Genomic DNA, 13,339 nt, shown 5'->3' with positions numbered 1-13,339 from the left:
AATCAGACTTAAGCTCCTCAACGTGTTGACAGCTGTATCCTTGGGTTGATTGTACTGCAAAATCGTGATTTAGCCTCCAAAAGGCATCATCATGCCGCTGCTTTTGTTGGATGATATCTACATCTTCTTTACACAAGAGATTTCCAAAGCCTTCAACATTAATCAAACCTTGGGTGCCCAGGTTACACATGTGTGGCATCAGTGAGGGAAACAGTAAAACTACCGGGTATGAGTTTTACAACATTAATCTCCTCATTGTGAAGCGAAGGACAACTCTATCGACATACTGTATTCTCCAACTGTTGACTGTTTACTGTATTTCTGGAAGTCTTAATTGGGGGATTGAAATAAAAGCACAACAGATCTCTAGAGTCAGTTTAACCACAAATAATCAGCTTTGGGCCTCTTATTAACTATTCCCCAAAGAGCCATGTCTAATTGCCAAGTGTTAATTAGAGATTTTAAAGGGGAGGGGCTGAAGCACCCCCCTGCCATTTGCTTCTAAGGCCATTTGGGACTGGCATGCCACAACATGCTATCTCTCGGGCATCCACGATTTCCTCACCGGTTGCCAACGACAAACAGAACACCGCTCAAATGATCCCACTCTGAATAACATTACGGAAGGAGGAATAAGGATGAGGAAATCAGAAAGCTTCTGTTTGGCAAAGTAGACAACGAGGATCACAAGTCACCTACAAATGAATGAAATCATCTCTTTTGTTTGGTCTCCACATCCCCATCTTGCTGTGCTGTATAAATTACCACAGAAGAGAGCCGTAGCGACAGATAAGCGGCGGCTTACAGAGAGCTGGAGTGGCAGGCATAGCCCGTTTGCACAGTCACATGTGCAGCCATCTTGCGCCCCCAATCTGGAGAGATGTAATTCTCTTTGCGTGATAATGGTTCTCCACACGCCCGAGACAGGAGGGAAAGATCTTGTGGGAATCTGACAGATGCTTAACCCGTTCCAGCTCCGTGTGTTCTATGGCGCAATGTGAACAAGCTGTTCAGCGTTTAAAATTCTAACCCAAATGTGATGGGAGTGTAATTTCCTACAGAAAGAATAATCACACATGAGTGGCTTACTCCATCGTACAGAAGTTAGAATAAGCAAAAGAAACAATCAACATCCAATACCTTACATATCAATCACAAATAAATAAAAAAAATACATGCCCAAAGCTTTCTGCTGTGTTTCCCTGCAGTTATTCAATGCTGAGGCCACTTGAAGATTTGTCAATCTAACATTTGCTAACACGAACCAAACCATAAATGGCCTTGTTGATTTAAGATCTTGAAGCATTTTTGATTATTAAAAAAAGTATTACCTGCTTATTTCAAACATCGTTGCTCCACATACCGTCATATAATTACAAAAAAGCACATTTCTAACGTAGAAAGACAAAATTGTGGACTAATTCAAGCTTGGAGTGATTTATTTTCTATTCAGTTCTTATAGCGATGGTACGTTAGACTCTCAGGTGCAAAGAGAACAAAACAAACGGTGGTGGAGCAAAATACTTTTCTTTTACTTTGGTTTCCTTTGAGTTAATAGACATTTTTTAATACACGACTAATCAAAGCCTATTGTGATATTTCATACGTTAAAACTTCCACCCTTTTCACGTGCGTTGTATACTATGCTAAAACAGCCCTTAATAGACCATTGTTGGGCCTATTTTTACATTCTGGGAACTCATGATAGAAATAGCAGGAATTCCTCTAAAAACCTCAACAAAGAAGATTTGCTACAAGAAAGATGGTGTCAATATATGGTCGTCATGTTCTGTGTCTGATCCATTTCCACATGCGATGTTGAGACCTACAATGATCCACACAAGCAGCGTTTGTTTAGAAGCCCACTCTCTTAAACGTCGTAAACCGTTTCAGTTCTCCGTTTGATAGTGTGGACGGCAGCAATCAAGCAGTAAACAGCTCCAACAACTCCAGCCCAAAATACATCAACATGAACTTTAATATCTGCAGTCACAGGCATCTGCATACATCTGGAGTTGAAAACACACACGCTCACACACCTTACATCCGCAGATTCAGTTTAGGACACAAACAACTGGGAGTGCGGATATATTCGAGCCCGGCGAACATGAATCTAAAACAGCTATTCTTCATCTCAGTGGGGGCTACCCTCAAAACTCACAACTCCCACCCTCCTAATATTTAGTTTGATTGCTGGGTTCTTTACTTTGTGTAACAGTTAACATGCCGCCTGATTCCAAAGAGCTCATTTAAGTCTGCTCACTAGCTGCTGACAGCCCAAGCATTTATCACATGGTGCCACATTGTAATAGAATTCTATTCAGAAAAGATTATACCCAGGCTTTCTGATGATAATTTTCACCATCTTTGAGAGAAGAGCCTTTTTTTTTTTTTTTTCCTTCCCCTGCCTTCCCTCTTTTCCATCTGTACACTTCAGAGAATCTTTCATAGGCTGGTTCCTTCATCACAACCCCTTAGAGGGGTTTCACTGATTCCTTTCCCATCAAAATATAAAATGTGCTACCTCGATGTCACCTCTGCATGCCAACTGGACAGATGGCCTCTTATATTGGCTGTATGGGCAAAGCAAGTGCTATTTTTAACCGTTCGAAAAGTCAATGAGAGCGGGGCCTCTGTTGCATCAAAAGCAGCTTGAAAGCAGCGACAGTGTCACTGGACTCCATCGGCTCAACACTGATCCTTTCTCACTCCGACCAAACAGTGCTTCATATCGGGTTGCAGGAGTTGGCTGTCGTTGTCGTCCACTGATTGTTTACCATATGGCTCAGGTCTGAATTCAACCCCAGTACGACTACAACGCTAATGGTTCAACGCATCTGTTTACTGAAGAGCGCATCCAGCGCCACGCTGGCACAACTACGTAACGAGGATGATTGTTCAAATGGTCATTTCTAGTCTGTGGAGCCTCACAGTGTCTGTGCAGCACAGAAATGAGTCACAATTCATTTTACTTCACAAGCTGTTGGTGTATGCAAATAATGCAATTTTGTAGTCTTGCTGACAGCCTCTTTGGAGTACCAACAAGGCATATTTGGTTTTCAAACATTGAAAATAAAACAACCTTGAAACTGTAAACTGCAGAGATCTTTGTCAGCTTGCAAACTGGGAGCACAAAAAAAGCTGGTAGCATTTCAAACATCTGCTAATGAGTCAAAATGTGTAATTCTTCATATTGAAAGGTTTTTGCCTCCAAATTATCAGTGTGTTATCGGAATGTGAAGAAAATACCAATGCATTGTTAGACTTATAAAATAAACCTTCCAATTAAGTTAACTTTTCACTGGTGACAGATATTATGCCTACAACTGCATGAGATGGGTCATTTTAGCATTTGGCTGATGTTATAATATTTTATAAACATAGCACAAAAAATTAGGAAGTCTTACAAAAATCTGTTTTAAAAATGCTTCTGGATTAAAACATTTTAGCCTTGAAAACCTGTTTATTTCCTCATTGGATTATTCCAGTTTATTTTGCTTTTGTTTTGTTTTTTTTGCCATATTTACATTTAAGAGAAGAACAACAGAGAAGATCATGTAGATTGTGTCATTGAAAACAGTTCTGCTTTTCAATCTTGTTTGGTAGTTTGAATAATAGAAGTCTGCAGAAACAAAACATACTGGCTATGTAACAGCGTATTAACTGAGCAAACCACAACAGCCTGGCAGCTCCTCCTCATGGTAACCAGCCCGATCACACACGGCTGTGGAACGGTTCACATTTTTCAACCAGCCTTTTTCACACACACACACACACACACACACACACACACACACACACACACACACACACACACACACACACACACACACACACACACACACACACACACACACACACACACTCATGGTCACTCTGCCATGAAAAACACCCCCAAACTGTTCTCACAAGTGTTCAACCAGGCACCTGATTGGCAGCAAATAAGTACCAGATGCTCAAAACCAGAGTCAATAGCAGGATAAGCTGTTTGGAATTCAGAAAGACGATTTGGCCATTTTATGGTCACAACCAATGGTTCATCCCACAAATGTGTGTTGAGTACAAATGTGTCTTTCCATCCTTCAATCCTCAGTTTATTTCTGAACGACAAAAATATTCATCATACTTTTAATGACAGTTGGTCCAATTAGATCAGATTATTGTTTCTCAATTAAACAGGTCTTCAAAGTTACTATGAAAAATACACAATTGTAGACTTTTTTTTTGGTTCAAGCATGCTCATTGCCTGGACAGATCAATTGTGGTCATGTGCCGTTTGAACTCGCTTATCAAAAGATGCAAAGCAGGAAAAGCAACCTTTCAAAGCCCACTGATGTGGCAGGTTGTTGCCCAAAAATGAGCGGACCACCGCTGTAGCAGAGTCCTCTATCTGCACATGACCTTGAATGACTCATCAACGTGAAACTGTTCCTCCAGTTTGGCAGTTTTTGGTGGATTGGCGTTTGAAAACATCAGCATCTTTTGGCATTTGGTGATTTCACTGTCAAACACACTGTTCCTCAGAGGCAGTGTGATACAAAACTTATGACTACATTCATGTTGTGTGCACTGTGTTGGGCCTGCATGCTGTATTTTCAGAGTTGCAATGCCTTGTAGGATGGACAATATCTATCAAAAAGGCCTTGGTATGTCTCTCCTCCTTTCTTATGAAGGTTCATCTCGTAAAGCAGATTCCACTGTTCACCGGCATTATAGGCCGTAGCCCAGAGGTTGCTTGAACTCAAAGAGATCTCTAAAGGCGCGGTTCCACGACACTTGCTGTCACGGAGTGTCGAGGGGCGGGTCTTCGCGCGGTCCGACTGAAAAGTTGTGGATGGTACGGAACGAACCCGCGACCGCCGGCTACGATTTTCCGCTACCCCTCCGTTGAGGTACCGGGCACCGAGGAACGGGTCTGTGAGGAGGAGCTACAACGCAGCCGTCTGTTGATTGGCAGTGACGATCGTCACTCTCGACTTGCCCGCAATATTTAACTGTTTCATCTGCCGTAAACCCCCTGTTGTTGTTTACATACGCCGCTTTGTGCTCAATAGCTGATTTGTTAACTGGGACACAACATCGCAGTCTTTTAACGAGATACAGACGCTCCTCCGTCATGGAACAGGAGGAGGAAATTCAGCAGGAGCTGGACGCTGCAATGAGAAAGTTTAACCTGAGTCACAGAGAACAATTCGGCCGGCCGGCGGCCACTTCCGTGTTCTTCGCCAAGTCGTTCACAACCCTGCCTACCTTTTTACTGTACTTTCTGAGTTGGTCCTGGGTGCGCTTTGCCGTACCGTAACCTCCCGCTCCGCCCCGCAACGTACTGCGCGGTAGAACAGCGGCTTAAGAATGGCGTACTCTGTCCCATTTGAGCGCATACCAGACCAGATGTCTCTACTGCACAATATAATTAATAATAAGAAAACTAAATTTTCATTTCATCAGAAATGCAACCACACCATATTTCTCATCATGTGGCTTTCCCAAGACATCAGCAATTTCAATTTGAGTCAATTTCATAAGACTATGCTTTTTTGCTTGGCAAAATATAAAAAATAAAAATAAAAAAAGGTGAAAGTATGAAGCTCACACTATCCACACTATCCACAATAAACCATTACAGTTATAGGAAAACAAAGCAGGTCATCTATCATTTCTGCAAAATCCACACCACATGCAAATTTAGGCAACTGTGAGACTATTTAAAAGAGTGAAAGCCAACACACACACATTGGCAGTGTCCCAACATGCATTTGCTATAGTCAGTGTGTGTGTGTGTGTGTGCGTGCGTGCGTGCGTGCGTGCGTGTGCGCGTGCGTGCGTGCGTATGTGTTTCCTACCATGTTGATTTTAATGACATTTTACAAAGATTCCAGAACTTCAGAGTTTCAGGAGGTTGATGACGCCTGGTTGATGGTATCTTTGGTTTTAGTACATAGAATCGCACAGATGATCAGGGTAATATTAATACTAGTAGTAAAAATACACATTTTGCATGTCAGCAGTGTGGAATCTCTGCATCCTAACTAAAGATCTATTTTTTGTGTAAATGCTTTTATCTTCTGTTGTAATCTACATTTGATCATCAGCTTATAGATGCAATGCTACTCTCCAGCCCTGATGCGTAATCTGATTACTTTTTTCAAGTCATGAGTAAAGTATTACTCTTACAAAAGCAGTAATTTGATTACCGTTAATTTCCCGCAAGCAGGCTGCGTTACTGCATTACTAAACCGCAATTTCGTCTTGTGAGACAATGACGTATCAGCGACGCAACGTCAGTGTAAACAACAGAGACATGTCGTGATCAATAGGAGATAACATGGCGCGCAAGAGAGAGCAGGACCTGCAGCGTTTAATGCTCGAAAATACCAACATTACTCTGAGTTTGACTCAGTGAAAGTTGACAAAAACCTTAGCATCGACTGTGCTCCCTGTGTGGGAAGGAAACTTTTATTTATGGAGAGAAATTCCAGCTCAAATCTGAGTGAGCGGCGAGAAAGCAGCACAGGAAAGAGAAACTCGGTGAGGAAACCCCAGAAACAATGAGAAATACAGTCTGTCACACACTGTGTACATTTTCCACATGTGTGTTTGGAAAGTCTGAAATACAATTTCATACCGGATTTGGTCTTTAAGTACTAGAGGTTGTTGGTTTGATTATTATCTGCTGAACATCATGAAATGCTGTCTCTTTGATGTATGCTGGATATGGACAGTTGGTGTTGTCTACATGGATAGAATGTCATTTTAGCAACAATTTTGTGAAGTGATCTTACATTATTATTATTTTGATACACACACTCACAAATCTCAATACATTTGAGGGAGCAATGTTGCTTTTCTTGGGATGTTCAGGTGTTTGCACTGTATTTTATTGTTTAGTTTATCATTGTGTCATTTGTATGCAGTTTTTTTGTTGTTTTGTTTTGTTTAAATGTTTCTTCAAATTGCAAACTGTTGTGTTTAAAGAAGACATTTTTATGTCAATGAAACTACTGGATGCAATAAAGGTAAAAGGAAAAGAAAACAGTGTTCATCATCAGAAAGAAAATAGAAACCACTATGCTGATTAACTTTAAAGGGGTCATACTATGCAAAATGGACTTTATAATGGCTTTCTAACAGTAGTATGTGTTCCCACACCTAGAATAATGCCCCAGAAGTGAAGAAAGTCTGTCCTCTCTCTACCTGGCTTGTTTTCATCTCGAAAAAGTGTGTTGTTTCAACGAGCCAATCCAAAATCAAACTCTATATAGTGTCATCGGAGTTTAGCCAATCCTAATCAAGGCAGGCCCTCCCTTTGACCCTCCCACAATTAGGCAGCTATGGGGTACGTCTGAATTGTCCCTCATATCTCCTTATCTATCGACTTTACCATCACCCCGTGGATGACGTCACAGGGATAAGGAAAGGTGTTAGGAGTCTTCCTAAAGGAGTTAGTGAAAGGCGATCTCGTTGGTGTTTCACTTAGTGCTTAGTCATAATAATCCGACGGCGGCGCAAGTTAGTGACGTCCGCCATGGTGGGGGAAAGAACTACAAGTTTCTGAAAATGGACTAAAAAAAGCGCATTTCTACCACTTTCCCCTGTGTCTCTAACCGCTGATATAAACTCAAACATCTCAGGGTTTGAAAGTAACTCAAAGGAAAAGAGGCTGCCAGGCTACGAGGAACTAAAGTGAAACGGCTGCCAGGTGAATAAATAATCAATGCAAAATGAGAATAGGCTGTGTTGGTTTAACAACATCCATAATATTCATATTTGGGATCTGGGTTTGAGATGATTTAAAGTTGTTCAAGGCAGATTATTGCTTTGGTAACTTACATGATCTGCGTTCTTTTTCCGACATTGTGAGTTTCCGTAAACGCTCGGATGAGCGGGTCTCTTTAAATGTTGTCACAGCAAGGAATTGTGGGGCAGCATGAGCTCGCCTCCTTTGCTAAAGGATGCATCAGTGGTTCCTAAGCTAAAGGAGGCTCTAAAGGAAGCAACGAGCCTCCTTTCCTTAGCTTATTGAGAATTCGGACAGTCCTTGTCATGGCCGACACACAAAACAATTCCGGGACTTAGGAAAAGTCGATAGATAAGGAGATAGGAGGGACAATTTGGACGTACCCCTGCTCTGGCACATGGCACCACGAGAGGAAGTACTTCCTCCTCTTCCCAAGATGGGCATGTGTGGGCGGAGCCAGTCCAGCTCTCACAGACACAGCAGATACTGAAAGCAGCTAAAAACTGGATTTTGGGCCATAAACTTTGAATAAGATGTGTATGGACCAACAACAGCGATGTGAAAGTGTTGAAAAGCTTTATGATATGACCCCGTTAAGATGTGTGCATTCACTTTGTATCCTGCAGTTAGGTTTCTATGGGCCAGAAGAGTCTGAAGTGTTTTTTTTTTCAAAAATGTGTCATTATACAAGTTTAGTTTCATATTTTATGGAAACCAATCTTTGAATTATTGCATGTTTCTCTTCCTCATGTTGTTCTTAATTATTTATTTGAGAAACTAAAACACTGTGCAGTTTTGTTTGATGTAATGTGCTGCTCATATAGATGGCCTTTGATAAATGTTTAAAGCTTTGCTAGGGCTTTGCACTTTAAATAGCCACAATAGTGAGTTTATTCAATAATAATAAGAATAAAGAATACTTTAAAAAGTGACCCGTAAGAAGAGATCAAGGCAAACAGAGATGCAGCCATTTTAATCAGACTGCATTAACTTATGACCATTTTAATAATAATAATAAAAAAAAACAATTGCCTTATTAGCATTTCAAGTGTTTTTCTGTAACTGACATTCCGCGACACCATCAAACAATTGTACATCCATCTGTAAAATAAAAAGCCAATCTATTGCAACTTTTTCCCGATTGGTTAAAAAAAAAAAAAAAAAGAACTCACAGTGCCGAGCAAAAACATGTGTATGACAGATCGATATAGGATGGCAGGTTTGCTTTTGGCTGTCGGCGGTGACAGCGGCACTTCAGTTAGCAAATTTCCTCCCAGCCTCGATCCCGAAGGACAGAAGCAGCTGTTCCTGTCGTGGCTGCCCGACGGCCATCTGAAGACAACCACCTGTCTTCCAAAAACACTGGGGACTGACCGATGGATGGGCCACTTCTTCTGCGTGTGGATTATGGTATTAGTCCAACATGGAAGTGCAAAGGGAAGTCTCCAGGAAGCAGATCCTACGGTCACACGACTGAGTCAAAAGGCCAACGGGAAGAAGAAAAAAAAAAAAGCTTTGTGTCTTTGAAGGAACTAACCCCGATAAGCACAAAGGAGGAGTGGATATAGTACAGTGGAGAAGAAATGACTATTATCTGGCTGCCAGTGCCAGATGAGCGGGCAGTGACGGTATACCCCGAGTGTGTCTTATCACTGAGCCTTTTGGAAAGATAAATGAGAGAATCCGAACTCTGAAAAATTAATTGCAGTCTGCAGTAATAACCGTTCTGCAGGCGGGCACTGTGGGAAGCAGTGGAAGCACAGGGGAGCCTTTTCATCTGGCTGGGGGATTCTTAAGGTGCCCTGAGGGGGGAGGGGGATCCCAGAAATGGCAGCGGGAACCTTCGGTAGCACATGCTGACTGGTGCTGAGACGAGCCAGACGTTCATGTCTGCGAGGAATCTCTAAAGCAGAGCAGCAGCCATGTGGCGAGTGTTGAGCTGGGCCTACTGACATTAGTCGGGAACCTACTTACTTGCTTTACTTATTGGGATTTTTCACCTTTTTTGAGCTTGGCGAAGACTCAGCCCTCGATTTAGTGAGGTGCCCTTTCATTCCTTTGGAAGATGCAGCACCACACACCCATTACGTCAGCTAATCTGTTTCCCCGCATGTCTTGCCGTGGTTCCTTTTCTCTGCCCCCCTCTCTCTCTCTCCCACCACCTCCCTCTTTCATTTAGGTGCAAACCCTCGAGCCTCTGCCTCCATTCCCTGGAGGTCAGCCTCTCCTGTCTCCTCTTCGCTACAGACGGTGGGTAGAGTGGCAGCCAAGCAGCTCGGCTCATTATCGCCCACGCTGGGCCCGCGGAGGGCATGGCAGAGTGGAACATGTCTCGGCCTTCACAGCCTGCCATCGGGACTTTCCTCTCCCTGCACGGGGGATGCTTGTGTGTCTGTCTCTTTCCACACGGTTTCAAGGCAAAAATCCACACTCATTTAATGTTGGACTTAAGTAGTCTCATACATTCGATTGTTTCGCAGGGTGCAATACTTTCTGGAGGGGATAGGGAAGGATCTACCTACACCTCACGGTTAATGCAGCACATCTCCTGCTGAATAATTAGTTTCATCACATGGATGGAGAGAAATCTGGCTCCTTCTCATAGTGATTAACGCTACTTCACCTGCAGAATGGACCAAATGCAAGGATTGTATTCAAAGAGGCAGAGGTTTTAACTCTCACATTGAGGGGCCGACCAGGTGGCGTTTCAGAAGCCCGAAAACTTTATTATTTTTTTTTTTTAAACACGGTTCCCAGAGTGGGGAAATTCTAAAACCCCCGGCTCGGGTTTGAGGTGTGGATGGCAAAGACGATCATCTGTGGAAAAAAAACGATGACGCAATCACCCCCACCTCTCCTCCCCACCGCGGTCATCGAATAACCACAACAATGTCGGACTACATGCTCCAGTTGAGCTGCAGAAGCTACTGACACTAGCCAGAGGAGGAGCTGGAGCATAGACCTATATAACTTGGAGTTATATAAAAGTCTATGAGCGGGAGTCTACTTCTAAATTTCTATCTGCTCCGTGTCTTCTTTTGCATTGTTGGTGTATTTGGTGAGTCACAGCGCCCCTAAAGGCCTGGCATATGTACGACACGCCCTTATGCATCGTGTTGAGTCGTGTTTATTATAGTGACATGTGGACGGAACTTTTTTTTGAGAATGCCGGGGAGAAAAAAATATCATTTTGGCCCGTGTGGATGTGGCCTGAGAGTGTATAAATCTTAACATGCCAGCATGTGATCACATGCTGGCATGTTAATTCTCATGCTAAGGTTTAGTTGAGGTCAGCTTAAAAAAAACTGCTCTTTCTGTGCACGTGTGCAGTGATTCAGCTGAGAAATGCCACAAGCCTGAAAACAAAGCAGGTTTTGTTTAGTCTATGAAAAGAAATGTTGGATATACAATTGAACGTACAACATAAACATATAATTGAAATACATTTCAGGAGATCAGGAGTAGATCAATTAGGAGATCTGGAGTAGATCATATTCAAACTCCAAGGTATGTTGGGAGGGGGGACAAAAGAGCTGAAGAAGGGGCATGATCATGTCAAATGAAATGAAGATAGCGCTGTCTTGTATGAAGGAGACGGCACTATAAATAAGATCCTTCTTCCTCCTTTTCCAGGTCGTGAATCAGTCAAATTTGAAAAGACATGTTTTTACATTCAGGAAGACTGTTGACACTCTGCAGGGATATTATTAGTTCCATTGAGCCTATTGTGAAGAGGAATTATTGTGGGGGATATTGTGAATATCGTGTTTTTCTTCTGCATTAAAGTGACCCAGTGACACACGTGTTTATATTTGTCTGCGAAGCCCACGGAGGAACTTAATGATTCATTGTTAATCATTTACCATTGACAGATTCTGCTAAAAGAACAGGTATGACATCACAAAACATTATAGGATTAGAAAAAGTTTATTCATTTGAAACGTAATTTCAATTGTGCATTTGTTCATTCACCCATTCATGTCATATTTGGATCATAAGGCCCTAAGGAGGGATCAGGAGTCATTCCATGATTGTTAAGCTGATATATAATGGGCGATGAGTTGAATATTTCTTACTGTGCAGAACAAACAATGCTAACTACTTAGCCACCGTACAGTATGATTCAGTCCCGTGATATGTGGCTCAGATAACAGTCTCTACATTAGTTTTTGAAACAGAGACAGATGTGGGCATGGTAGCAAAATCTTAGGAGTATTGCATTCACCGGTCAACATGTGCAGAACAACTTCTTTTGAAATAAATAGCTCCATTAATACTGACAACTGTCCAGGGTGGACTTTCCCTTGCGCTGGGATCGGCCATAGTTCATTAAAGTGGAAAACAAGAGGGACACTTTATATCTACTGTATATCAAATTCACAATCTCGCAATATTAAAATGAATGTCCCGAGTCTCTGTAAAGCTTGGTAACAACAGGTTTGTTTAAATCACGTCTATTTGCTGAGAAATATCTGATCTTGAAGATTACATCGGTTATGTCTTTGAGTACGATACTTAACTTTCAGGTAGAGGTCACTTTGCATAAAATTGTCTGCCCGCCATGTGAAATACATCCCGTAAATGTAGAACCCCTATTATCCTAGCAAAACAGAAAACAACACTGACACAGTTCATATAAGTAGTATATGATGGCACATATGGTTGTGTTTTGTTGATTTGTATGTATGCCAGTGGGCAATTGAGTGTTTAGCGTCACTTTTATGTTTTAGCCAACCAGTAGAAGCGGGTCTGCGGCCTTAGTGGCAGTTTGTGTTTGTAAAGTGGGTGTTTTTAATGTGAGTATTCACACTTTTCTCAGACAGAAAAAGACCTTTTAAGAGTCTTAATTAAAAAAAAAAAAAGCTGATGATTGTTTTTGTTTGTGTTTGAACTAAAACACTTAAAAGACTGTAATCTAATGACTTATTTCAGAATCAAGTACGACATGACAGCCAACACATCATGCTGACTCACCTTTTCCTGGTATTGCCGTCGAGACGAGTCCAGAGACTGGATTAGTGCGGTGGCGTGGCCCACAAACATGGCGTAGCAAGTAGCGCCCACAATCATGCTGAGGATGGTCAGCCACACGTCTGTCATGCCCACCGGGGGATACATGCCATACCCAATACACAACATGTGGCTCATAGCTTTGAAAAGTGCGTAGGAGTACTGCTGTCCCCACGTGTCGTTCTAGAAGAAACAGAAGACAGGGCGAGTTAGAGTGGTAAACTTCATAACTCGCTCATCTCGATCTTTCAAATTAGGGAGTCGACGTCATATTAAAGGTCAACCAGGACCCGGGCAGCTCGCACACGTACATGCACACCAATTAGTTAAGACAAAACTAATGGCAGATGTCCATTTGAAGCAGTTCAAAACAGAGCAGCTGGCTGTGTAAAAACAAACGTTGCAATATGCAAACATTTGGAGCAAGCAGACATTTGGGCAGGAGCCTAAAACAGAGCCCTGAGAATGGACGGATCGAGCGTGAGACACTGGAGGCTTGCATGACAGAAAGTAGGTCAGCTATTTAGAAAAAAAGTGATTTCTCTGTGAGTTTTCTCATTTGTAGATAAATTGCCCCTTTTCCTTTAGATC

General features: G+C 42.2%; 1 protein-coding gene across 1 annotated transcript in view; it reads right to left on the bottom strand.

The window, feature by feature from the left end:
• Window positions 1-13,339, bottom strand: part of hcn4 (hyperpolarization activated cyclic nucleotide-gated potassium channel 4) — a gene marked incomplete at both ends in the record, with an annotated part of 75,006 nt that overhangs the window by 21,363 nt on the left and 40,304 nt on the right. Inside the window, one exon of the mRNA XM_080490216.1 lies at window positions 12,713-12,931. Within this exon, the coding sequence (XP_080346342.1) occupies window positions 12,713-12,931 (219 nt within the window). The remainder of the gene's footprint in view (window positions 1-12,712; window positions 12,932-13,339) is intronic.

This window comes from Lipophrys pholis (genome assembly GCF_963383615.2).
Source record: "Lipophrys pholis genome assembly, chromosome: 2".
Classification (NCBI taxonomy): Eukaryota; Metazoa; Chordata; class Actinopteri; order Blenniiformes; family Blenniidae; genus Lipophrys; species Lipophrys pholis.
This window is presented reverse-complemented; position numbering and strand designations above follow the sequence as displayed.